The sequence below is a fragment of the Camelus bactrianus genome, chromosome 13 (assembly GCF_048773025.1).
Source record: "Camelus bactrianus isolate YW-2024 breed Bactrian camel chromosome 13, ASM4877302v1, whole genome shotgun sequence".
Lineage (NCBI taxonomy): Eukaryota > Metazoa > Chordata > Mammalia > Artiodactyla > Camelidae > Camelus > Camelus bactrianus.
Genome location: NC_133551.1, coordinates 77,764,941 through 77,790,110, shown reverse-complemented (window position 1 = coordinate 77,790,110; position 25,170 = coordinate 77,764,941). Strand labels below are relative to the sequence as shown.

At 64.9% G+C, this 25,170-nt stretch overlaps 1 protein-coding gene across 11 annotated transcripts in view; it reads right to left on the bottom strand.

Annotated features, from left to right (window-relative positions):
- MEGF6 (multiple EGF like domains 6) overlaps positions 1–25,170 on the bottom strand; it is a 92,758-nt gene that overhangs the window by 33,788 nt on the left and 33,800 nt on the right. Inside the window, exon 1 of one of the 11 annotated variants that reach the window (XM_074377619.1) lies at positions 2,732–2,957. The exons of 8 other annotated variants lie outside the window; for them this stretch is intronic. In XM_074377619.1, the coding sequence (XP_074233720.1) occupies positions 2,732–2,900 (169 nt within the window). In that variant the 5' untranslated portion in view covers positions 2,901–2,957. Of the gene's footprint in view, positions 1–2,731; positions 2,958–25,170 lie in introns of those variants that run through there. 2 more of the 11 variants (XM_074377620.1, XM_074377626.1) reach the window with 2 other exon arrangements.

The following is a 25,170-nucleotide window of genomic DNA, read 5'->3' as shown; positions in this document are numbered from 1 at the left end:
GGGCCAGTCTGTCATCAGCAGGGTCCCTCCAGCTGGGCTGGCCCCCCACCCCCAGCTGCCCACATGACCATGCTTTTATCCCCCTCCTGCTGAGAGTTGGGGAGCATTCAGACTCTGGAGGTGCCTGGCCTCTCTCAGAAATCCCGCTCCCAGGCTCCTGCCTAAAACACACAGGCCCTCGTCTGCCAGGTGTCCCCACGGTGCCCCAGGAGCCCTTCCCTTCCCCAAAGTGCACTGTCCTATTGGAGAGACAGGACCTATGACCAGCAGCACAGGCTGGTTGTAAGTCGCTAGGTTGGGGTGATGAGTCCAGCAGCCACAGGGACTGAGCAGAGCCAGTAACTATCGCAGCAGTCTTTTCCAGAGCCCAAGGGGCTCAGACCACCCGAGCAGAAGATCCAGGTTCCCCAGAGTGCACCCTGGCCAGCCCGGCCTCCCGACAGCCACAGGGAGGGCTGCGGTGCTCTCCGGGGTGCTGGCGGCACCCCCCCCCCCGGGTCCAGTGTTGCAGGGCAGCCCTCATCGCCACGCCGCACCGACCATACCCGGTGATCCCGTCAGTGGGACTGGCGCCCTAGGGTCCCAACCGAGCATCAGCCCCCGAGACTGAATCTACAGCAAAAAATATCCGGTCATCTGGTCACCTTGGAGACACCAGCCCTGCTCAGCAGTCCTCTGGGCCAGTCTGTGCCGCTTTCCACGACGGAGCACACAGCCCATTCTGCCAACAGCACAGAGGGGTGCTGGTCCCCAGGGCGGTGTGGGCACCCCCTGGTGAAAGGGAGCTTGGAGGCCACTCCTCTGCCACGCGTCCCCCAGAGAGTCCAGAGACAAAATCTGCTCCTTCCTGACACCACCTGCGTCTTCTGCCTGCACACCTCCCACCTGCCCCGGGGCGCTGTCTGAAAGCCAAAGGCTCTGAAGCCTCAGGACTGCCCCTGGGCTGCAGCTGTCTGGCAGATCTGGAGTGAGGCTATCTTAAAAAACAGAGCTAGACAGGACAGCCCCTGGGGTCTCACTGCTGCCCTCAGCTGACATGTGTGACTGGGGACTTGGCAGCCCAGCGATGGGGACCGTGTCACACACCGGCACACGGCAACCCATCACTGCACAGAGGGCCAGTCCCCTAGGAACGGTGTCTGCCAAGCTCGGGGAGCCCATCACGATGCTGCTGGGACACTTACCCGGTCACACCAGCTCCCAGGAGCTCGCAGCCAGGGCTGAATCAGCTGTCCCTGCGGAAACCACCCCAAGTCAGCCCCTCTTGAAGCCTCACCCACACTAACAGGAAACTCTGAGCCCCTGGGATTCTGCCAGAAAGTTCCACTCGGGGGTTACCAAGTTCAGAGTCCTGCTTTCCCCCAAAGATGCCGCAGTGTCCTCGTGCCAGACAGCTCACCCCATTGTCCACAGGCCCTTCTTCTAGTCCCTCCACAAGCCCAAGCAGGCCTCAGAACAGCGTGGGAGTTCCCAGCTCCTCAAAACCCAGCCCCGCCAAGCCCCTCCAAGCCCCGCCAAGCCCCATCCAGCCCCAGGCCTTTGAATGCTACACGGTCTCACAGCATTTAGTGCCACCAGTGGTGGAGTGACAGCGCCAGCCTTGGCTGAGCCACCCAGTGGGAGGGCTGCTTATCTCATGGGTAGGGTTCCAAGGACCCCCTGGCCAAGTGACAAAGCCAGAGGAGACAGGGGACTTGGCCACAGTCCAGCCCCACAACTCAGTGGTCTGTATGCTTCCCACCATGGAGAGTGGCACAGACTGGCCCAGAGGACAGCTGAGCAGGGCCGATGCCTCCAAGGAGACCAGATGCCCTGTACAGAGCCACATTCAGGGGCCGGGGGGGGGGGTGGCCTGTAGGGGAGCAGAACCCTGGCCCTGCTTTTTTTTTAAAACAGTCCTGCTCTGGACTTGCCTGCTCCTGCCAGCCAGCCACAGCCCTGGGGCAGTCACAAGACTTCAGAGCCCTGACACAGGTGGGTGCTGCGGTGGCCGGGCCTCAGGCTCCACGGGCAGGCACAGTTCTGCCCTAAGCTGGGTGTCCTCTGGAGCATCCCCAGCAATGACTCATTGGGAGCTGAATGCCACACCCCACCTCACATTCCTGAGGGTGCCGGACTCCAAGCTCCGAGGATCGCATGGAAGCTCCAAGAGCTTCTTCAGGGAGGCTGTCGTGGGCAGCAGCAGGGCAGACCCAGAGGCAGAGCTGCTTCCCGCAGGATGCTAGGGCCCTCCCAGCTGAGCCTGCAGCCCGCTGGGTGGACCACGCTCCCGAGCCTTGCGGGGAGGTGACAGGATGCCACTGGCTACATGCACACATACCTGCAAGGGGCCCAGGCTCTGGGGAACCTAGACAGGAAGACCCTGCTCCAGGACCCCGGGGGCATCTCTCTTGAGGCTACTCACCTACCCTGCCCCTCTTCTTAACCCCATGGGGAGTGCAGCCCTTGTGCCCACCAGCAAAGGCAGGGGATGTTTCTCTTTCCTCTGGTCAAGAGCCAGCTCTGCTGTCAGCACCCCCGCAGCCAGGCCAGAGAGGGAACGGGACCCTCCGATGACTCAGGGCACGCGGCCCTGTCCCAGAGCAGCGGCTGCCTCCCCGACACTGCCCCAGCCCCGCTCCCTCCAGCCGCGCTGTCAGCCGCCGGCGCAAAATTTTAAAAAGGAAACAAAGGCAGCGCACGCGGAGCACTGCCCGGCCGCCTGCCGCGCGCGGAGCCCGCCCGCGCCCACCTGGCCTCCGGTCGCCGGTGCTCACGGGGTAGCCGGCCTGGCCCAGGTGGCACGGGTAGCAGCCCCTCCACAGGTAGCGGTAGTGTGTGCCCGCGACGCGCGCCAGGCCCCCCAGCAGCCCGAGGCACCAGAGCGCCGCCAGCCCGCCGCGCCCGCGGGGCGCCTCCATGGCCCGTCGGCTCCGCTCCGCTCCCTCCCCGCTCGGAGCCGCTGGAGCCGCTCCGGGCCGGCGCGCCCCGCCCCTCGCCTTTCTGTTCTCGGCTTTCCCTCCGCCCCCCGCAGGTAAAGGCCAAATCCCCGCCGCCGCCCGAGGGGCCGCCCCCGCCCCCGCCCCGCCCCGCCCCGCCCCGCCCCGCCCCACGGGCCGCGGGTCCCCCTGCGCGCCTCCCACCCGCCCCGCGCATTCCTGCGCGCGCGCTCACGCCCCCGGACACACACCCCGACCCACTGACCAACACAGGCGCCCCCGCGCAAACACGCAGACCCCTGCAGCAGCAGACCCACGTGTGCAGCATGCACACAAGACCTACAGAGCCCTGCACAGACGGGCGGAGGCACATACACAGCCGCACCGGCACTCGCACAGACGTGCCCCTGCGCCAACACGTTAGAGAACCCACAGTAGGGAAGGAGGCCGCCCTGGCAAGGCCCCGGGGCTCTGCAGAGGCAGCCCAATGGGGTTGAGCTCTGCCAGGTTTGGGAAGAGTAGGTGGGGGCGGACTTTGAGGCCACATCACCATTATAGTGGAATTCCTGGGGGTGATGACATCAGCCTCCAAGCCCAGTGTCCTGGTCCCAGCACTAGCATGCCCTCCAGCGGACCAGGGCTGGTACTCGGAGGGAGCCTGGGAGAGGGAACCACTGCACCCCAACAGCAGATAGGAGGGACCCATAGCTAGCAGGGACAGCTAGCTCCAGGTGTCAGGCTGCCTCGGGACAAACATCTGACCCCAGACCCCGTTTTTGTCATGGGCACAGCCTGAGGTTCCAGATGTGTCTGAAGCAGCCTCCCCAGGGGTGGTGAGGCCACAGTAGCTGTGCCTCCAAGGGACCTGTGCGTTCAGACCTGGCGAGAACTTGGCCCCAGCTCTCATCGCATGCAGCTGACCCCCAGATGTCTTACCCATGGCACCCCACCTAACCTGGCCCTGCCCTCCACCCCCCTGGAAACTGCTGGGGCAAAGGCTCTGCAGGCTGTCACTCTGCCCAGCCCACCCATAGGAAGGGTTCCAGGAGGCGACCGCAAGCTCATGGGAGAGATACAATCTCACCTTGCTCAGTGCTGTCTGCAGTCCACACACCAGCTCACCCCATCGGCCCCCACCTGCCAGGCACCTGGCAGTGCAGAAACAGGCCAGCCTGCCTCTCTGCCCAGGTCTCCAGGGGGAGCCTCTCTCCTGTCCTTCCTCTGGGCGTCACAGCAGCCCTCTGACACCAGGGGAGCCTCCCTTAATCTCCCAGATAGACGCACTGCTGGGCTGTTGGAAGGGTGACCTCCACATGCGCCAGCACTGTTTATCACCCCAACGCGCATCTCATTTGCCAATGGCTCACTGCTAACAGAAACCTGCGGGTCCCCTCCCGTGCAGCCACCAGCCAGGCTGCAGGGGGCAAGGGCGGGTGGAGATAAGCTGTCACTCAGGAAAGTGCAAAGGGACACCTGAGGGAAATTGTGACTCAAAGATCACCCTCCCCAACGGACAGCAGAGCCTGAGCTTCCTCTGTCGGTGCCCCTCCCTGAAGTGGCCCCTCAAGGTGTCACTCCCTCTGCTCACGCAGCCTCCACCCTGACATCCTGTAGGACCCGAGCATCTGCGGAAGCGGGAGCCTCACCCCGCCTCATCTCCCCCATTGTCCTCCAAGTCTCGTCAGCCCTGGGAAAGGGCTCCTGGCCTGGCCTGTGTCACAGGGAAGGGGGCAGAGCCCCAGAGCCCCTTGGCAAGGTCCCCGGCAGGGAAAGGCAGGTGCCGGGAGTCTGGCCCTGGGCTAACCCGTGGCCACTGAGCACTTGAAGTGCGGCTTGTCCTAAATCGGGGGGGGGGGGGGGCTCGTACATTCTTCTTGGTACGAATAAGAAAAGGTGAACTACCCCCTTGACGGCTTTCATGTGGACCGCGTGTTGGGATGATTGTATCTGGACACACCACATTAAATAAAACACAGCACTGAAATGGATCACACCGATTTCTTTTTGCTTTTTTGATGTGACTTCGAGAAAATGTGAGACTCCATGTATGGTTCTCGTGTGTGGCTCACATTCTGTTTCTGTGGGACAGCACAGGTCTTCCCCAAACCCAGCCCTGGCTCTGCTAGTATGGGGCAGTGCTGTGTGGCCTCAAGGGAGCCCGGAACCTCTCTGTGCCCATGTCTGTAACCCAAGATCAGCACAGTGGGGACTGAGAGGTCGAGGAAAATGCTTCACTGGGAGTCACTGAGAGTGGGTGTCCAGGTCTGCATGCCTGACCCCTGCCAGGCCCTACACTCAGCCAGACACCCCGGGCCAAGGAGCAGAGTGTCGGAGGGCCGGTGTGCTGGGAACTGCCCATCTCCCTGCTCCGTGGTAGATGCAGCCGTGGTCCCAAAGCATCCCAGAAGCCATCCAGGCCAGCCTGGGAAGGGTTGAGGGACCCAAGGACTGCCCCGCTTCCACAGGAGCCAGCGCCCCAGTACCGCAGCGCCCACAAGCTGGCCGGGGACCGCTCCTGTGGCCTCTCATCCCACCCTGGAATGCCACTACCCTTACATCAACCAGGACTCCCAACTCATTGAGCAGGGGTCATTCATTCACTCCCACGGCCTCTCTGGGGCAGGACTGGGGTTGCTTCGGGCCATATCTCCAGCGCCCAGCAGGGGGCAGCATCTGGGGTGAGCCCAGCACAGTCTGGGGGCAGCTGACGTGGGTCCCAGCCCACTGAAGAGCTGGACGGCACAGACAAGTCCCACGACCCCGCTGAGCCCCAGTTTCCTCATCTGTACAGCAGGTAGGGGGCTGGATTCAACCAGCTCAGGGGCCCATGGGCCCACAGCTATGGGGTACATGTGACTTTGGAAAGCAAAATGGGGCCAGGAAGGAGGAGATCAGCCAATAACGAAGCCAGTCGAGTGTCCAGGGGCAGCTCCTGAAGCACAAGGCTTCCCGAGTACCGAGCGCCTGCAAGTCTGGGCAAAGGACATGCCGGCGTTTCTGCCCTGGAGGCTCAGACGTGCCCCCCACACCACCCCCAGCATCCTTCACCACACACGGACAGCCCCTCCTGCCTCCTTCCTCCCCTCCCGCCCCGCACTTCCCGTCCACCTGTCCTCTCCACCCCTCCCAGACAGGTTTGCAATTAAATCCTCACTCTGCTACCAGCTGGGTGCCCGCCTCAGGGGCCCAGACACCCTCTTTTCTACTGTCCTTTTCCAGAGGAGAAATGACCTCCCAAGGTCACGCGGGACAGAGGTGGGCTGCCGATGGGGGCGGGTCTGTCTCGGACCCATGCCCTGTCCTCACTGGGCACCCTCATCCAGGCTCCTGGAGCTGGGGCCTCAGCAGGTGCCCGGCGGCTGGCTCCCCATAGGGGGCACCCGTGGGTTCTGAGTGATGGGGGCAGAGGCCCAGGAGGAGGAGGAGGGGTGCCTGAGTCGGGGCCACCACAGGGTCTTCCGCTGCCCCTCGCCACAGGGATCCCAGACTGTCAGCTGGAACCTAGCCCTGGGCTCCTCCGGGCTGGGCCACCAAAGGGCCCTCAGCACCCAAGCCGGACCCTGGGCAGAGCGTTCCTAGCACTGGCCCCAGATCCTGGCTCTTCCATCCCTCTCTGGGTGGCCTTGCCCCCCCGGAGCCCCCGCTCCTGCAGCAGCCGAGAAGCCCACCCTCCCTCCCTCCCGCCTGGTGAACAGTGAGCCCCTATGCATCTGTCGAGTGCCAACTCAGAGGCCCCTTCTCTGCAAAGCCTCCCCAGCTGGCTCACCCCAGAGCCAGTCGCTGCCGCCTCTGTGCTCCCCCTTCGGCCGGCCCGTCCCTCCTCCACATTTAAGCACTCGCTCACACACTCACTGCTTTCCCGTAGCTGTGACCTGTGTGCCCACTCTGGGCAGGACACGGTTCTGGGATGCAGTGGTCTCCCCACCCAGCTGAGGGTTATGATCAGGTCCCCAGAGCCCAGGACAACCTGTGGTATAGATGAGCTCGGGCAGCGCCTCCCTGAAGGACTGGGGGCATGGTGGGGGCAATGGCTCTGGGCCTCCGTCCCCACCAGGCTGGGCGTGGGGACTTGGGCACAGCGTGAGTGGCAGCGGCCACCAAGCTCGGAATGCCACCAGCAGCTCAGACAGAGCCCTCTGCCCTCCTCGGTGCCACCAAGCAGATCCAGGCCTGCGGCTGTGGTCTGGAAGCTCTTTGGGAAATGCTTTCCCGATGCGGAAACTCGGGCTGGGTGCCTCTGCCCCGTGGAATGTCTGTGTGTCAGCAGAAGGAGCCGTTCCCCTCCACCCGCCAGGCCGGCTCCAGCTTTCCTCTCCAAGCTGAGTGGCCACCAAGCTCCTCTGCCAGGACCCAGGCTGGGGTGAGGGCCCAACGCTGACCCCCAAAGGCCACAGACGCCTCAGGGCTGGGCCCACCCCACCACAGACCCCGGACACTGGGGGTTCAGGGAGCAGAACTGCCCTGTTCCTGGGGCTGGCAGGAAGCAGAGCAGGACTGAGCCTCCTCCCAGCACGTGTGGTATCCGTCCCTCGTGCTCACAGACACTTCGTCCGTGAAGCCTCTTGAGGGCCCGCACGCCCTGCCTCACGGTTAGGAGACCCGACCTGCCGCCAGCCTGCTGCGAGCGAGGCGATGCCCGCCGTGCAGGCTGTCTCAGGCTCTGGACACGGAGCAGGTGCTGGAGGGGGAAGCTAGGCTGGGCCCAGAGCATGGGGTGCCTGCAGGGGTCAGGGGCTGCCTCACAGGGGTTCCCGGGGTCACGGAATGAGGAGAGAGGGCCCCTCAGTGGGACATGAGGAGACCAAGACTGGGCGCCCCGTCCAGCCCGAAGGAGACCCTGGCCCTCCCCGTCTACCTGGGGGATGGGGCATCCCTGGGTATCAACTTCTCAGGAGGGACTAAAACCGTCTGGAGGCGCTGACAGTGCAGGAGAGAGAGGACTGACACTCAGAGGAGCCCTCAGAGGTCACCCCACAACCCCAAGCTGCCAGGTTTCGAGGGTGAAGTTCCAGGGACACAGCAGGCGCCGGAGGAGCAGCAGTCACTGACCACCTGCACACCCCCAGTGCCCTCTGTGCCGGGCACCTCTCGGGGTTGGGGCCAGGCCGCGCCCACTCGCAGGTGGACGGGCGGACCCAGAACGAGGCCACACGAGCCCGGAGTGGCTGCCCGGGGGCTCCAGGCCTGGGCTCTCCCTCCACCAGCATCTCCCATTGCAGTCAGGCTGTCAGGTGACTGGTGTCGGGGCTGGGCGGGCAGAGGCCGGGCTGGAGGACCCCGAAGGCCAGGACCACAGCGTGGGAGCCAGCGGGGCTCTGTGAGGGATGCGGGGCTGTGAGCAGGACCGGCCCCCGACAGGCCCCGGCTGCAGGGGAGAGAGCCAGGAAGGTGCTGGAAGGGGGTCTCTCAGACTGCCTTCATTCCGCCTTCGGGGGCTCAAGGCCGCTTGGTCCCAAAGCCCCCCCGACCACCCCCGGCCCTGCCGGGGACAAACGCCTGCCTGACTGCTTCCGCCCGGAAGTCCAGAGCCCAGGCCAGGAGGTCCGTTTTCAGCCTGGGGTCACACGCGACCCACCCTGCCGCAACGCAGACCAACTGCCCCGGAACATCCCTTCCCCCCGCTCCCAGGGCCGCAGTTCATTTCAGGAGCAGAGCGCTGGGCCTGGCCTCCAGAGCTGTCCGGCCTCCACCTCATGGTAAACCCATTACCCATCTGGCTCCTCACCCAAGCCAAAGGAAGGGAAATTAAGACCACGGTTGTTTCCGAGAGCCCAACGGCCGTTCCTGACTGTAGCTGCCCTGGGCGGGGGCCAGGCAGAAACGGGCCAGCCCCTCCTCTGACACACACGGCCCCCCAGGGGAGCCCAAGATGGAATGGCCTCCGTCACACACGCTCTCCTCCAGAGATCAGACAGCTTGGGGGGCATCCAGACCCCTCACTGTGCCAGGGAACCCAAGGCCTGGGCAACCCCAGGGGAGGAGCCCACTGCAGGCCAGACCCAGGCTGTGCTGGAGGCCTCCTGTGCACATGTGCACGTGTGTGTGTGCGCGTGACAAGGCCCTCTCTGCTGCCTCGACTCACTCCCCTGTGGTCATGTGAAGGTCAGGATGAGGCGGGGTCCAACCCTGGGAGCACCTGAGCCCTGGAATGCTGACACAGCCCCACCATGGGCACAGCCCTCGAGGCCTGGCTCTCACTGGGAACATCTGAGCTGCAAGGACTGCAGTGACCACAGAAGGGGCGCACGGACAGCCCCGGGGCGCATGCTGTACTCAGTGGAGGAGAGATGGTAAAGGCAGTGTGATGGGAAGGAGGTGTGACGGGAAGGCTTCCTGGAGGAGGTGGGCCTGGGCTGGACTTTGGACAGGAAGAGGGGAGAGGGAGACTGGCTTGTTGGAGGACTTTTGGGGGCAGAGGCAGGGAAGGCCTGCGAGGAGTGAATGCCAGGCGGGGAGTTTGGCCAAAGCCGTACGCCTGGACCTGGCCCACAGCGGGCGCCCAGCCAGCCAAAACAAACGGGCAAAGCCACGACCGGGCACATCACCAGGCCACTTCCAGCCGCCCACACAGCCCGCTGGGCCCCCTCGGTCACGGTCACTCCTGCTGCCCTTTCCTCACCCAAAGGCTGAGCCTGCTCACGGGGGTCATGGAGGTGGCAGCCAGCTCTGGCCAGGTGCCCAGGGCCAGCCAGCACTCACACTGCCTTCCAAGGTGCCCATGCTGCAGCTGGCAGGGCTGGCCACGGCCACCCCGCCTCTGAGGCCCAAATGGTGCCCATAAGTCCTTGAGGCCTCCTACCGCACAGATGGGGCTCCGAGACAGTGGCCGTCACCTCGAGCGCAGACAGCGATTCTGAGTCACAGGACCTCCCGTCTCCGCTCTGAGTGCCCACACCTCCCCCAAGGCCTTTCCACGGGAGATGCGCTGGCCCACGGGTCTCAACCTCACAGGCATCTCATGGGATCTTTTCCAACGTTTCCTCGCCAGGCAGAAGGAAAACTCGCCCCTCTGCGTGCTGGTGCTGCCCCCACCCCAGCCCCGGAGAGGCTCTGGCCAGGCCCCGGGGAGCAGGGAGTGATGGCATCTGGGGTTTGGCTGAGGGCTCTGGGGGTCAGGAGCCCAGCCGCTCAGCGGTGAGGAGCGGGGAGGATGGGGTGGAGGCCAAGCCTAGATCCTCCTCTGCAGGGAAGGGGAGCCTGGAGAAGATACTGGGAGGGGAAGGTGCAGCCATCATTACCGAAGGGAAGGACCGAGAGATAAAAGGCAGCTGAGAGACACAGGCAGCAGGAGAGTCCAGCTTGGAGGCCAGATGCCCACAGAGGAGGGCCCGCCGGGACAAGTGAGGGATGAGGGCTCTCCCACCCGCCGGGCAGGCGGAGAGGCAGGGCAGAAGACCTGCCCTTCCCGGGAGCTGGCCCCTACCCAGCCGTCTGCACACGCCTGTCTCCAGCCCTGCCAGGAGGGGCTGTTTCCACTTTCAGGAGCTGCACAGAGAGGGGAGATGCCTTCCCTCCTGAGGTGTGCCGCGGGCCGCTGCAAGCTCCGAGTCACCCCAGATGACCCAGCCTCTCAGCTGGAGCCCCTGGGCCAGTGGGGGGCAAAGCTGGGACCCCTGTGATTCAGAGGAAAGGGGCTGCCTGGAGCATCAGTCTCCCTGGCCCCAGGACCCCCTAGCTCTGTGGTGCAGCCATCCAGGACGGGGCGAGATGCAGCCCATCCCTCCTCTGCCCAGGGCATGTCCTCATGGCAGCTGGCCGGCCACAGGGCCCCGGGCATGCCGGGGTTCACTGTTAGGAGGTGTCCGCTTCCTCTCACTGAGCCCCAAGTCTGAGGACTGTGGCATCAGAGGGTCACACCTGGACTTGGCCGGTCAGGGCTCAGGGTTGAGGACCCAGCCTGTCCATTCCCACGTCCACTCCTGCAGCCGGCTGTGGGCATCCAGACTGCGGCCACTCAGATGCTGGCAAGCTGCACGTCCTGGGGCCTCTTCCCGGGAAACTGCTCAGGGCCCTGAACTTTGGGGGTCTGGCAGGCCCTCGGGGGCAGGCGGGCCTCTCGTCTTTCTGTCTCCCGCTGGCTCCGACTGTTGACACAGGGCTGTGTCTCTCCTGCCTTGGCCTTAACCAAAACCGTACCTGCCAGCATCTACTCACACGAGGGATGGACTAGCCAGAGTCAGGAAATTAAAGCTTTTAACTCTCAGCACCTCTGATGGATCGGAAACCCTGCCATCCTGTCTGGAGGGATCCCAGCCCTGGTCGGGCTTCCTCGCCCACAGCCAGAGCTCAGCCTGTCAGAGGGCCCAGCCTCAGAAAGGCCCAGATTGCGGCCCTTGCAGGAACGAGGCAGGGGCTTTGCGACGGAAGGCCCAAGGTCACGCGGGGCTCCACGGCCCGCCGGTGTGCAGTGAGCCCAGGGGGCCGCCCCTCCAGCCCCAGTCTCTGAATCTGTAGGGGCAGGTCGCTCAAAAGATACTCGCCGGATGCCCACCCTGTGCCGGACACTGCCAGTGCGGGCCACGTGGAACGAGCAAGGGGCCGCCCCCGCTCCTGAGAGGCCAGCAGGCTACCCCCAGACGGGGCCTGAGTGCCAGCCTCTGTGGGACCTGGGGCAGGGGGCCGGGGGAGGGGCCACGATGCCGCCCCCCGTCTGCCACCCCCTGGCCGTGTGACCCTGAATGCGCTGCTGCGTCTCTCTCGGCCTCCCGCTCCACTTTATAAAACGGGGGCCACGGTGAGGCCTGAGCGGCGAGCAGCGGGGCCGGCGTGCAGCGCGGGCTGGACGAGGCGGGGCAGCCTCCTTCACGTCACCTCCCCGCTCTCTGATGCAGGCGGGCGGGTTACCAGGAGGCGCAAACTCCTCACAGCACTGAGGCTCCCGAGACCCCCTCTTAGAGGGAGGGTGTCCCGCCTTCGGGGGCCAAGGGGCCACGACAGGGGCTTCGGGGACGCCCCCACAAAGGGCCGAGGGGAACGCAGCACGCCCCACCGGAGCACGGGACCCAGGGCCCCCCACCCCACGGCCGCAGGACGGCACAGCCGGCCCGGGACAGCCACGGCCCTCCCAGCCCAGGGCCGCGCTCTCTGCGCCCCTAATCAAGGCCTGTCGCTCCCCGCGTTCCTGCCTCTCCCTCGGGACAGTGAGGGCCTGGCAGCGCCCCCGGGGCAGCCGGCCGAGTGGGTGTGAGAGAGAAGCCCTCGGCGGGACAGGACGCGTCTCGGCTGCTTTCCCGGACCCAGATGGGACAAGCCACCGCCACAGCCGAGTCGGGCAGTGGGGCAGGCACGGTCCGTGCCAGCCTGAGCACAAGGGCCTCAGAGAAGCCCCTTTCTCCCTCAAGAAGGGTCAGTCGCGTGGCAGGGCCACGCGGATGTCAAAGCCGGGCCCTCAGGGCTGGGGTGCAGGGACACCCCTACTGTGTTCCATGGGCTCCTCACAGACACCCCAAAGAAGACCCCAGCTCTGCACTGGACGCTCCCACAGCCCAGGAATAGCAGGGATGGGGGGCCAGGGGGAGCACACTGAGCCCCCAGGAAGGAGCTGGCCATGTCCATGCTGGGCTGAGGACTCCCAGCCAACAAAGGCTGCTCCCTGCCCAGCACCCCCCACCAGCAGTCGCCTGCCACCTCCCTTCCCAGACCCTCCTTATCTCCGGGAGGGAGGGGGCAGCAGGGGTGGGAACAGTGGAGACGTCTCTGACAGAATCCACCCCCGGTGCCGTGAGAAAGCCAGCCTGAAGGCTTGGACCCAAGATGCCCCACCCCAAGCCTCCATCTCCTCCAAGGAGACACCCTGATTTTCTCCAACAGGCGAGATTCATTTCCGCCTCAGAATGAGACTTAAAAATCCTTCCCATTCCAATGTCACCATGGTCTTCAGGCCACACCATCGGCCTAATGTAATGATTGGACATTTCTCACAGACGGACTGAGCACCCCTGCCCCGGCCAGCAGGGGAGGGAGGAAGTGAGGAGAAGGAACTAGGAGGGCCTTGGGGTGGGCGTGGAGACCCGCCAGGGCTCCCCCAGGCCTGGATATAGGGTCCTGGTCCCCCCAGACCTCCAGGCTGGTCCCCGCGGTGGAACGTGGTCAAGAGAAGGCATTGAGGTTGGAGGCGAGGGCACGTGCCCCCAGCCCAGGGCAGAGATGGGGTTCGGCTCAGGTTGGAGCCCCTCTCCTCTCCAATCCCCATTCCCCCGGAAGCTGGCCTGGAGGGCAGGGAGCCTGCTACAGGCGCTGGGCCGTGGGCATCGAGTCACTTCCCATGTCCCCCAGGGCGCCCTAAGAGGCAAGACCATTATTAGTGCTACTTTCTATATGAAGAGCCTGAGGTTCAGAGTTACCCAAGGGGCTGAGTCGAAGCTCATCCTGGGCCTCGCTGACACCAAAGTCTGGCCCTAGAATGGCCTCCCCAGAGAGGCTGACGTGGAAAGCTGGGCGGCCCCGGACAGGAAGGGGCTCGGGACCGCCGGCAGCAGGGACGGGAGCTTTACGGCAGAGACCACGTCTCTCCCCAGGGCCTGCGGCCTCCACAGACCACAGGTCTGAGGGGAGGCCACGCCCTACCTGGGATGCTGGGGAAGCAGCAGCCTCACCTGGACTCTGGGCCCGCCCCCGGCCACCTGACCCCCAGCGCAGTGGGGCAGGGCTCCCAGGACGGTCTCCCAGAACACAACAAGCACGTCGGCGGGGCGATGCTCCCGGGGCAGAGGCCGAGGCACCCTCCCACCAGGCTGCGGTGCCAGAGCTCAGAGTTTATAGCGCTGATTAATCACTGAGCGGTTTCTGGGCTCACCCTAGCATCCACTCGGCGCGCGCGGCCCTACGCATGAGGGAGCAGAGCCGTCCTTTCCTCCGCGGTAACATCTTATTTCCTGTCTTGCACACGGCCGGCCGGCCGCCCCAGGAGCCCCGCTCGCTGGCTGGAGCTGCAGTTTTAGGGGAGGCTGGGCTGGCAGGGGGACAGAGGAAACAGGCCATTGGCGCTCAGCAGAGCCCTCTCAGCCACGCAGTGACTTGGAGCCCCAGCCATCCCAAACATGCAGAGCTGGGGTCAGCAGCCTCCCCGGGGACCGCGGCTGGGGAGGGGCCGGCACAGTGGGATGCAGGGTCTGGGGCCAACCCTCCTGCCGGGCCCCCTCCCTGGGCATCTCATTGGTACCCCTGCCTTCAGCCAATGGCCAGGTGGCAACCACCTCACCTGCCCTCAGGACCCTCTGGGTTAAGGCATTCCAAAGCCCTGGCCAGGCCTGCTGACCCAGTGCTGGGCTCCAGCCAGTGGCCAAGTCATGTACTTGCATTCCAGGACTGCGTCTGGCCGCTGGGCCCAGTGTCAGCACTGCAGGCCAGAGGAACCCCAGCTCTGGGGCTGCCCCAGCGTGCCCCCCAGGGCCTGGCTCGAGCCCTGGACCTGGGAGACCTGGGTCCCCAGGGCACCCACAAGGGACTGGGTTGTGCCCCCGCAGGCTCTGGGGACTGAGAACAGGAAAGGCAGGGGATGGGAAACCCAAGGCCCAGCCCCAGTCTGGAGGCCACCAGGCTGACGATGCGTCATCAGCAGGGACCCTGGATGCAGAAAAAAAGGCTCAGGGAGGCCAGGCCGGGGCCAGTACGCGCCAGCAGCAGGTTGGGCGGGGCACAGGGAGCACGACCCTCGGCCCGTACCTTCAGGTGCCGAAGGCCCGGAGGACCTCAGCGCAGGAGCACGTGTTGGGGTAGCTCTGTCTCATGTCTGGGCCGGATCTTCATGGAGGCCGGGAGGCTGGGAGTGGGTGAAGAGGGGCTGTGCTCATGGGGAGCCTGCCCTGGGCCTGGCAAGCTCTAGGCCCCTGATTCCTTCCCTCCACCAGCACAGCCACCCCCACTTTGCAGGAGGTGGGGGGCAGGGCAGCAGGGCCTCCTTCCTCCCCTGGGTCTGGGGAGCGTGCTCCTCCCCCCCACCGCCAACTCCACCTGCACTCTGCGTGTCCCAGGACAAGGGTGCAAGCATGGGCGGGTTCTGACATCCCAGTGGGGCTCGTTTCACAGAAGGGGAAGCCAAGGCCAATGCCAGGACTGGGGTGGTGGGACCTGTAGCCTGACTTCTGCTCCCTTCCTCTCCAGAGACACGGGGTCCCCAGGTCCTGGGCCACGAGCAACAGGTCACTGCAACTCCTCTGCAGCTGTTGCACCCTCCCCCAGCCTCACCCCAATGAAAACAGTCTGGAAACAAGGCCCGTCTGCAGAAAACTTTGACCAGGGCAGTCTCCCCCGCCCCTGGACCCCCAGTCCAGCACTCTGCCCCACCACCACCCCGCCGCCCCTACCCCCACAGACAGCTCACAGCTGGAAGCAGTGTTCTTGTGCGGACAGGGAGATGGTGTGATACAGCTGCCCGGACCCGGGTCAAGGGTCAGGGGTCAGGGCGGTGGAGGGGCAGCACAGGGGCAGGAGTGGGGGGATGTGAGCGGACGGGCCCCCTCCCCCTCCCCCGCCACGAGCCCAGTTCAGCCCTAGTCCGTTTCAACCCCGGGAATTTTCCTTCTGTCTGTTCTTGATTTTGGTGACGAGCTGCCAGCACGGCAGAGCCGTGGCACGGGGTGTGCCCAGAGCCGTGAGCACTTCCAGCCCAGCCTCAGAGAGCCCTTGCTGCCAGCAGGGTGCCCACCAGTGTCCCCAGCCCGCCCAGGCACATGCCCATCCGCCCTCTCTCCCGGGGGCCCTGCAGCTGCACTGGGGCGGCTGGCCGCCCACCCGCCCTCCCAAGCCTCATCTCCCCCAGGCAGAACGACCTCCCTCTCCCTGCCCTGCCCCCAGGGTGACCCACCCACACCAGGCTCTGAGCCCCCTCAAGGTTCACGTTGGGAGAAATATATGGATGCCCCAATGTGTGGGGAGCAGGTCAGGCAGGGAGGACGCCGAGGAGTTGGGCACCACCACCCAGGACCCCGAGTGGCACTCTTCGGAGCAGCCCTGCGGCAGCCCCAGGGACCAGCGGGGGCAGGGATGCCGAGGCCGAGGCCGACTGGTGGTGGTGGGCAGGAATGGGGGCCAGAGGCCGAGCTGGGCAGGTCTTGTGGTCTCCCTGCAGCTGGCGGCCAGGGTCGGCGCGGGGGGTGGATCGGCAGCAGAAGCCCCACACAGTGTCGAAGCCCCGGCCTCACGGCCCCCATGGCCAGCAGCACACTCGTTCATGTCTGCGAGGGGGAAACGCAGATGCGGCCTGAAAGGGGACACTCCTCCCAGCCACAGCCCACCCCAAGGCTTTAGACAGGTGACCCTCAGGACCCCACGACACAAGAGGACATCGTCTGGCAGAGACGGGGAACCCCACTCCTCCAGACAGGCCTCATGGGAGGGGAACCCAATGGATAAATCCAGCAGCAGGGTCCAGGCTGCAAACCAGGTCCCTCTGAGCACCCAGGGTCTGTGCACCCGGGACCAGTGGCCCATCCTATGGCATTCGAGAGTGATTTGGCCAGAATGCCCCATGGGGACAGCTTGACGCAGGAGTGGGCTCTGCTCCCCAAAACTCTTACTTGTCTGAGTCCCGCCAAGATTGGCCTCTGTGTGTGTTCTCGTCCAGCTGTCAGTTTGCCAGGACATCAGGCCTCTCCCAGCAGCGAGGCCAAGAGTCCCCCACAGTCACCCTTGCCACTGTCCCCAGCCCTGGCAGTGGGCTCAACACCCCGGCCCCCAGCCCAGATCTCTCCCCACTCTCCGGTCTGTTGAACTTACGTGGCCTGTGAGCCTGGGTGGGGCGCTGGTCTCCATCCATCACTGCACCCCACACACCTCACCCCCCCAGCTGGGGCCTGCAGGACTCAGGTGCCTCGTTTCCCAGGACACCTCACAGGAGCGGGGTGACAAGGGGACCAGGTGCCTCTGCCCACTCCCAGCTCCACGCTGTGCTGCCTGTCCAAGGTCGCAAGGGCCTCTGCCTCCCGTCCTCCCAGCCTCTCAAGGCCAAAGGCCGAGGCTCCTCACTCTCATGGAGAACGTCACCTAGAGACAGGCGTAGGGCAGGCAGAGACCCCAGCATGCTACAGGCCACAGACGGCCAGATGCCCAGCCAGACCTCTCCCAGAGGCCGGGTGCCCAGACAAGGACGAGCCCAGGCCACACTCCCACCCGAGCCCAAAACCCCCCCGCCGCCCCCAGGGCTTCGGCTCTCGTCTCTGCCGGCACTTCCTGGAGGGTCCCTGGAAGGCCTCGAGCCAGGCTTGGGCTGCAGGGGAGGCCACAGTCCCACGGGAAAGGCGGTGGCCAGAACCCGCCTCGGGGCTGCTGGAATGCAACCATGAGCCTGGCCTGCCGAGGTTAACTGAGGGGTTTTCTGGGAATTCCTAGAGAGTTACGCAGGGCGAGCCGGAGATCAGCCCAGCCCAGGGGTCAGAGCCCGGGTGCCAGGGTTTTCCCGCCAGGCCAGGCCTGGGGAGACAGCACAGAGGCCAGCCCCTCAGGCAGGGAGCAGGCCAGGTGCGAGGCACCCAGAAGTCCCACGGCCTGCCCTGATACTCGGGTTTTCCAGGCAGCAGGGAGGACAGATGGCCAGGCGGGCGGGGCCACCAACCGAGGGCGCTTTCTCAAAGCTGGTGACATGGCTGCGTCCCTGAGGCCCGGGCACGGGTGGCCATGTGAGGGCATCGGCCTGAAAGAACTGAAACAGGAGCTCAGACAGATGCCTGGGCGGGGATGGCCACCGCAGAGGAGGTGGACACAACTCAGGTGTCCATCGATGGGCCCGGGGATAAGCAAACGTGGTCCCTCCGTGCAGTGGGGCGCCACCCGGCCACCAGGGGGAGGGCAGCGCGGAGACAGGCTGCAGCGTGGGTGAACTCCAGAAACCTGATGCTCGGGGGGAAGCCAGACACAGAAGGCCACGCAGCATGTGAATCTGTTTGGAGGACACACAGGCACGTCCACCGAGACAGAAGCAGATGCATGGCTGCCAGGGGCTGGGGGCTGGGGGGGAATGGGGAGCAGCTGACTTGGGGTACGGGGTCTCCCCGTGATGAGGAAATGCTCTCACAGTACGTAGAGGTGGTGGTTACGAACATGCTCGATGCCACTGGACTACACACTTTAAAAGTGTCAATTTTATGTTATGTGAACTCCACCTCAGTTTTTAAAAAAGCATTCCTCGGACCGGCCCCCACACCACACTCCTCCAGGGCTTTGGTGCAGAAGAAAGAGGGATGGGGCCTCGGCTCCTGGACGGCTCTGGCCCCAGCACAGGGCCCTCCCTCGGGCGGGCAGCAACTCTACAGAGGCCCTAAGTAGCCAGGGCCCCCCCCCCACAGCCTGGGTGAGGGCCCGAAGGCCCAGCTGCCCCCGCTGACCTGGCGACCGCGGGCTGCGGAGTGAGGAGTAAGGGGGGCCCACCCTGAGAGAGGCGGTCCCCACACCCCCCGCCTGTCCACCAGCAGCCTGGGCGCAGAATCAGAGGCCAGCCCGGCCTGGTCTGGTAGCCAGCGGTGGGCCTCAGAGCCCCCAGGTGTGAAGCAGGTGAGAAAAACCATGTGGTTCCAGGGGGGGCACAGGGTGCGGCGAGGGACCCCCACCCCGCCCGTGAGGACGGGGAAGGCTCAGCCCGAGAACGGAGGTTGAGACCACCCAGGGAGGAGGTCAAGCCGGGCCTTGGCTCCCCGGGGCTGTGGGACAGCCAGCCCTCAGCCCCCCGCCCACCCAGGCCTCTAGCTGCCCCTAGGGAGTCAGAGTTTAAGAGGCCCGGCCTGCTAAGGAGGCTGAGACCCTTCCTCCCTGCAGCCAGGTGTGTCCCCGAGACGGGCCAGGGCCGCTCCCGGAATCTCAGCCGGGCGGGCTGATGGAAAGCAGCTGGACCAAGTCGGCCGCACGGGGCTCCAGAGACAGAGCTGGAGAAGCTGGAGGTGTGGGGGACTGCCTGGTGTCTGGGCTTCACAAAGGCAGCCCCCTGGGGAGGGGTGGGCAGCCCTTCACCCTCCAGGCCCCGCTGAAGGGCTGGAGGTCCAGCGGGGGGCGGGGAGGGGGGAGAGGTGTCCAGGAGCATCCCCAAAGCCAGCCCACCAGACAGACGGTGGGGGGACCCCTCCCAGGGAAGGATGCATGGCTGGGGCCAGCGGAGTCTGCCCCCTAGGAATGCCTCCTCCACCAGTGCCCCGTGGGCCCCTCCTCTCCCTGGGGGGCAGCAGGACAACTGGGGCCCCCCCGAGCGAGCGAGCTCTGCAGGGCAACTGCCTGCTAGGTGCCAGGCCAGCGCAGGTCTGGGCCTGCCCTGGCAGCAAGTGCACCCTGCCCCACCCGTGACCCCTTTCCCGGGCACCCCACTGAGTGTCATGGACAGGGGTTCTGACCCCCGAGACAGGCGAGGCAAGGCCTCTGTGGGGGATATGAGCCAGGCTTTGGGGGGGCAGACGAAGCACAGGACTGCGTGCCTCACGCTCAGCCAGTGGGACAGAAGGTGGCTCCCAGCGGTGACCAGGCTGGGAAGGCGGGGCCGGGACGCTGAGGACGAGGGGTGGGGGTGAGGGCCCAGGGCAGCCGGCCAGGCTGGGGGCAGAGCTGCAGGAGGGGCCTTAGCTCTGACCCAGGGGAGCGGGGAATTCACCTGGCCGGTGGCCCCAGGGTGTCGGGTCCCGGTGCCAGGGGACCACAGACCCGGCGGCTTAAACAACAGAAATGTACCCTCACGGTTCTGAGGCCACGAGTCTGAAATCAGTGTTGCTGGACTGAAGACCAAGGTGTGGGCAGGCTGGGCCCCTCCGGACGCTCCAGGGCCACACCTTCCTTTGCCTTTTTCACAAGCGAAGGGTCCTGGGCTTGTGGCCACATCACTCCCGCCCCCGCACCCAGGCCTGGGCAGCAGTGCAGGAAGGCACCGCCTTCCGCACCGTCACTCCGCTCGGCTGGACCCCAAAGCAGGGCACCGCCTGGGGTCTGGGCTGGCTGGGCCTCTCGGCTGCTGGGCACACGTGGCCTATCGCAAAACCCCTCCGGGCCTCGGTTTCCTTATCTCTGAAATGGGGAGAGGCGCGCACTCGAAGGAGGGCGGCCAGGGGACCCAAGGGACCCGAGGTGGGCACTGAGCCCCCCTCAGTATTTCGTTCCTTCTGGGTCAGAAGTGAAAGCCCAAAGCCACACAGCCCCAGGGCCACAGCAGCCGACCCGAGACTCCTGCGCATTCTGGTGGAGGTGCAGGCCCATTACAGGGCGGCACAGAGCCCCCTCCACCTCCTCCTGCCTTCTCCCAGAGCGGCGGGGCCAGGCCAGGCACTCACCTCTGCTTGTCCCAGGAGCTCCCGGAACACATTCTCTCCTGGGTCCCTGGCTCCCAGGGAAGAGTCTGCCAGGTGGGCAGGGACCAGGGCTGGCAGCCAAAGGCAGCCGCCCTGGAAGATCTGCCCGGCATCCTTCTGAACATCGTCAAAGTGAAACTTGTCTGAGACAAGCCCCCAACTCAAAAGGCTGTCGCACCACGGCCCAGGGGAAGGCAGGATCCCAGCAGCCCCGGAACCGGCCAGAGCAGAGTCTACAGCCAGCGCAGCCAGTTCGGCTCAGCCTGTCCTGGAGGGGCATGCCTCCCTGGTCTGGGCACTGTGAGATTTGGGGCGTGCAGAAGGGCCACCCCGTGGGTCCTTGTCCGGCCCCTACCCTGCCAGGAGTCCCAGGAAAGGTGCCTGGCGGGTAACCTGAAGCCCTGGGCAAAGCCAGCTGGCCAGTTTCCTGGCTGAACTCCGTGACTTTGGTCCAAAGAGACCCCCATGAGCTCCCTCGGGCAGAAAATGTCACACACACTTTAAGGGGTTGCCATAGTAACTGGCAGGTCCAAAGCTGTTTGCCAGATGGAATTAAATTTGCAGTTACCTCCTCCCGGAGCAGGAGCAAGCAGGGGTGGGAGACATTCCCTGAAGGCCAAGGCGCCTCCAGCCTCCACCCGACACGCACACCAGGCTTCCCGTCGGCCGCTGCGGCTCGGGGCGGGTCAAGGAAACAGCATATCCCCCCACGGAACAGCCTGCACCCCCGGAACCCAACGGGGGGTGGGGGGGATGGAATTACAGCTGCCCATTGGCTGACCTTACAACGGGGGCGTGTCCTGGAGGACATGGGCGGGTCCAGTGTAATCACAGCGTCCTGACAAGGCCCTCCTCGGACAAGGGAGGCAGGAGAGGGTCAGAGTCCGGGACAGAGAGGCGCCTCCCTGCTGGCTCTGGGCACAGGGGAAGGGGCCACGAGCCAAGCAATGCAGGCACCCCGGAAGCTGGGAAAGACGAGGAGCGGCTCCTCCCTTGGAGCCTCCAGGATGGACCCGCCCCGCCACAGCTGGACTTCAGCCCGGTGAGACCCGTGTCGGACTTGTGGCCTCCAGAGCAGTGAGCTAACAGGTGTGTCTTTTAAGCCACTGAGTTTGGGCAACCTGTCACTGCAGCAAAAGAAACCTGACACAGTTGCCAGGCGTGCACCCCTCTAAACTCCACAAAACCACTGTAGAGAAGAGCCCCTCGTGCTGCTCCGGCTGCCGCTTGCCCTTGGCCAGGGGGGCGGGGTGGGGCATCCTGCCCAGCTGGGCCTGTCCGGGGAGGGGCCCATACCGAGGAGTCGTAAGTCTGCTGCCAGGCCAGGGCCCACCTCGCGGGGTGGTCCTCTGTCTGCTGCAGCTCCAAAGTCCACCAGCCCAGGGCAGCCAGAACATTCTAAAGACCGGGGGGGGGGGCCCCGAGAGGCATCCAGAAGGGAGAAGCACAGACAGCAGCTCCTGGAGGGCCTCCTGGAAGCAGCGTCCCCAGGGTGGGCGCTGCTCAGACAGGCTCAGAGGAATCCATGGTCTCTCCCAGGGGCGCTGCTGGGGCAGGTGCGGGAGACCGCCACTGCGGTGTGAACCTCTGCCCCAAAGATGAGCACTGAGCACCAAGCCCCGTCCACGTGCTCGTGAGCGTTTGCCGTCTAGGGGGTCCCATGGGCCTCCTGCACAGGAGGGCTTCCCTCCAACGCAGCCATCCCCACCAGCACCACCCAGTTTACCGGCTCCAAAAGCTCAGGGTTGATCGTCTGGCACGGCTAAAGGGAAGCTTTCTCGTCTGGACCACAGGCGCGGTCTGAAGGACACACACCTCCCATCCACAGTCACCTGGACCAGCGTCCCTCCCTGCCTCGTGGGGCAGCCCTCCTGCACTGCCCGCCCTCCTGCGTGCCCCACCCCAGCCCCTGCCCCCGGACACTGGCAGCGGCCTCTTTTCTCATTTCCTTCTAAAACTGAATCCCTCGGAAGACCTCTCTCTGCCTCTCGTCCCATCACTGCTACATCAGGGAGGCCTGGAATGAACCCGACTCCGTCCACGGCCAGGGCCTGGGACCCAGCGGACGTAGAAGGAACCCTGTGGGCTTCGAGCATGTGGTGGGGCCCGTCGGCAACCCCCCCAGTGGAACCTTGTCTTGACCGTCAATTTAAGGCCGCTGCGTTCCGCTGGGTCTCTCCTAGTTCGGTGGAGAAACGGACCTTCCACAGAAGGGGTTCCCCTGGCTCGGAGGCTTTGCACGGACGGCACCTGGAACCTGGACGTTTGATCGTTCAGATCAACTTCCAAACATTTGTCCCAACGACAGTTAGAAGCCAAATGGCTTCTGAGCAGTGAGGGGACCAGGCAGGTAGACAGAAACCCCGGGGCCCATCCTCAGGGGACAAAGGAACTGAGGCGTCCAAAGGAGCATCAAGCAACACGCCAGAAAGCCAGAAAGCCAGCAAGGACCTGGGAGCGGGAGTGCTCGGGGCCGGGCCAGGCGGGGCCGGGCCTGGAGGCTGAGGAGGCTGAGCTTCTGCTTCGTGTTTGCTTTGAATTAACAGGTTTTATTTCTTAGAGCAGTTTTGGGTTTACGGAAAATTTGAGCAGAAAGTACAGAGAGTTCCATGCATGCCCCCTCCGCGACGCACACAGCTTTCTCTATTACTAACATCCTACGTTCATGCCTCCATTTATTGCACAAGATGGACCAGTCCTGGGATGTCATGATGAACTAAAGCCCGTGGTTCACATGAGGACCACTCCTGCCGCTGGACGATCTGCGGGTTAGACGAACCTGGGACAGCGTGTGCCCACCACGCCGGCGCCGCACGGGGAAGCGCCTCTGCCCGACACCCTCGGTGCCCCGTGCTCATCCCTGCCCCCCAACCCCCGGCCCCCGGCCCCCGGCCCGCCCATCCCCCAGCTCTGCCTCTGCCAGAACATCTCTAGTTGGAGTCTCGCGGTGCGGAGCCTTTTCAGAGGGGCGTCCTTCTCTTAGGAACGTGCTTTAAGAACGTTGAGATGTTCAGACGTTTTCTCAGAGGAAAGCCCCCTGGGTCCAGTGATTCCCTCCCAGTGTGGAGAGAGGCCGGGCCCCATCAACCCCTCCCCATCTGTGGTTTCCAGGGCAACCATGGAAACCAAGAGTGGGTCGCCTAGCAACAGTCAGACAGGCCTCACCCGCTCTGGATTTCCAGAGTCACCGGATGGTCCCCTCCAGGAGAAGGCCACAGGGGCAGGCGGAGAGTGAGGAGGTGGGCTCCCCCTCCCCCAGCCACACCCCACACTTTCTAGGTGCCCAGAGGCTCCCCAGGGCAGGGGGCAGCTCTCGGGCCCGCAGTACCCCCAGGGCCAGGCACAGAGGCGGCCCGCAGTCAGATGGGGGCTGCGAGCTCTCACAAAGTGCTTGCCTCCAGCAGACAGGGGTCACGGAGAAGACCCCGCCTGGCAGGAGAGACGGCCTTCAGGGTGGGAGGCGGCACATCTGTCACTGCTCATCGGGCAAGAAGGGGTTCAGGCTTCCAGCGGAGCTTTGGGAACCAGTGAGGGGAGGGGGCGCCCCCGGCTCTGCCGAGGCACCAGGGCTGGGGGCGCCTCTCACTGCCAGTCTAGCCAGGCCCCTCACCAAGACCCAAGATGGGGTGGGGGGCCCAGCTGGGGGCAGGCGAGACGGGCGGTCAGGCAATGTTGGCAACGGGGGCCCCAGAGGTTCCTGAGCAGGACCCCACTGGGCAGCCAGCACGAGGGTGTCATTTGAGGCACTGAAGCAAGTGGACCAGCCCAGGGCAGGACCAGAAGGGTTCTGTCACCTTCTCCTCTCAGCCCAGGACTCAGTGCCTAACTTCGGACAATTCTCTGTTTACTCTGAAAGTTATCGTGTTTAGTCTGTTTATACAAATCAGCCTCCAAAAATCTGGGAATGGGTTTTTTTTTTTCCATTTGTTTCCCAGAAAACAAGACAAAATGTAAAAGGCCCAGAAGGGAGCCAAGAACATTCCTTGGTTCCCCAAATGTCCAGGTCTCCACTCTCCCTCCAAGGCCAAGTTCCTCGGACAGCTCACACTTCGGCGGAGAGGCGGGACCGCGGCCCGGGGGCCAGCGGCCACTTCTGCTCTGAGCTGCCCCCACGGCAGGGGCTGAGGCTCAGGGAGGGCCAGTGGGGCCGGGCGGGGCATGCTCTCAGCCATGTCCTCTGCATGGGTGCAGGTGTGTGCGCGTGTGTGTGCGCGCGTGTGTGTGCATGTGGTCTCTCTCTCTCTGTACCAAGAACTCTGACTTCTGGGCTCACATGGGGACCCCCAAACCCACTCTAATCCTGTGCACAGTCGACGCCCACACGTGCCATCCAGGCCATGGAAGCCCCGTTGTCGGGTGTCCACCCTCTGCTCTGGACAACAGGATGTGATGCCCTCTCTTTGCCTGTTTCTGTTTCAAAGCCAAGACCAGGAAGCATGGGCGGAGGAGGGGGCTCAGCACTTCTCTCTCATTTCCTGAAGCAGCGCTCAGAACCCTGCCAGGAACAGGGCTGGGCCTCGAGGGGAGCCCAGCCACTCCTGGGTGAGAATGTTCGGCCGGGCTGCAACACCCTGCAGTGAAACCTGAGGGCAGGACACTCAAGCCTCTGGCCAGCCAAGCACCTGCCCCGCTGGGAGCCCATCCGCCAGACCCACCCCGTCCCAGACACAAGGCTGGCCAGCAGCACCTCCCCAGGCCGGTTCCTGAGCGGGGAGCTGGCCCCTCCCAAGACCCACCCTCTGGTGGGTGGCTCACTCCCCACCAGAGCTCCAGGGGCTTGGCCAGGAAAGCTCTCCACAGAGACGCCCCGCAGGCCCTGGTGTTGAGCCCCATGCCTGGCGCCAATAGGATTCCAGAGCTATGGGCTCGGACAGATGGACAGACAGACTGATGGATTTGGGCAAGTGCAGAGGAGCTCAGAGCCACCCGACCCTGACCCAGCCAGGTCCAGGTTACATGTCCCCCTTCATGGCCTGATCACACCCCTGTGGTGGGAC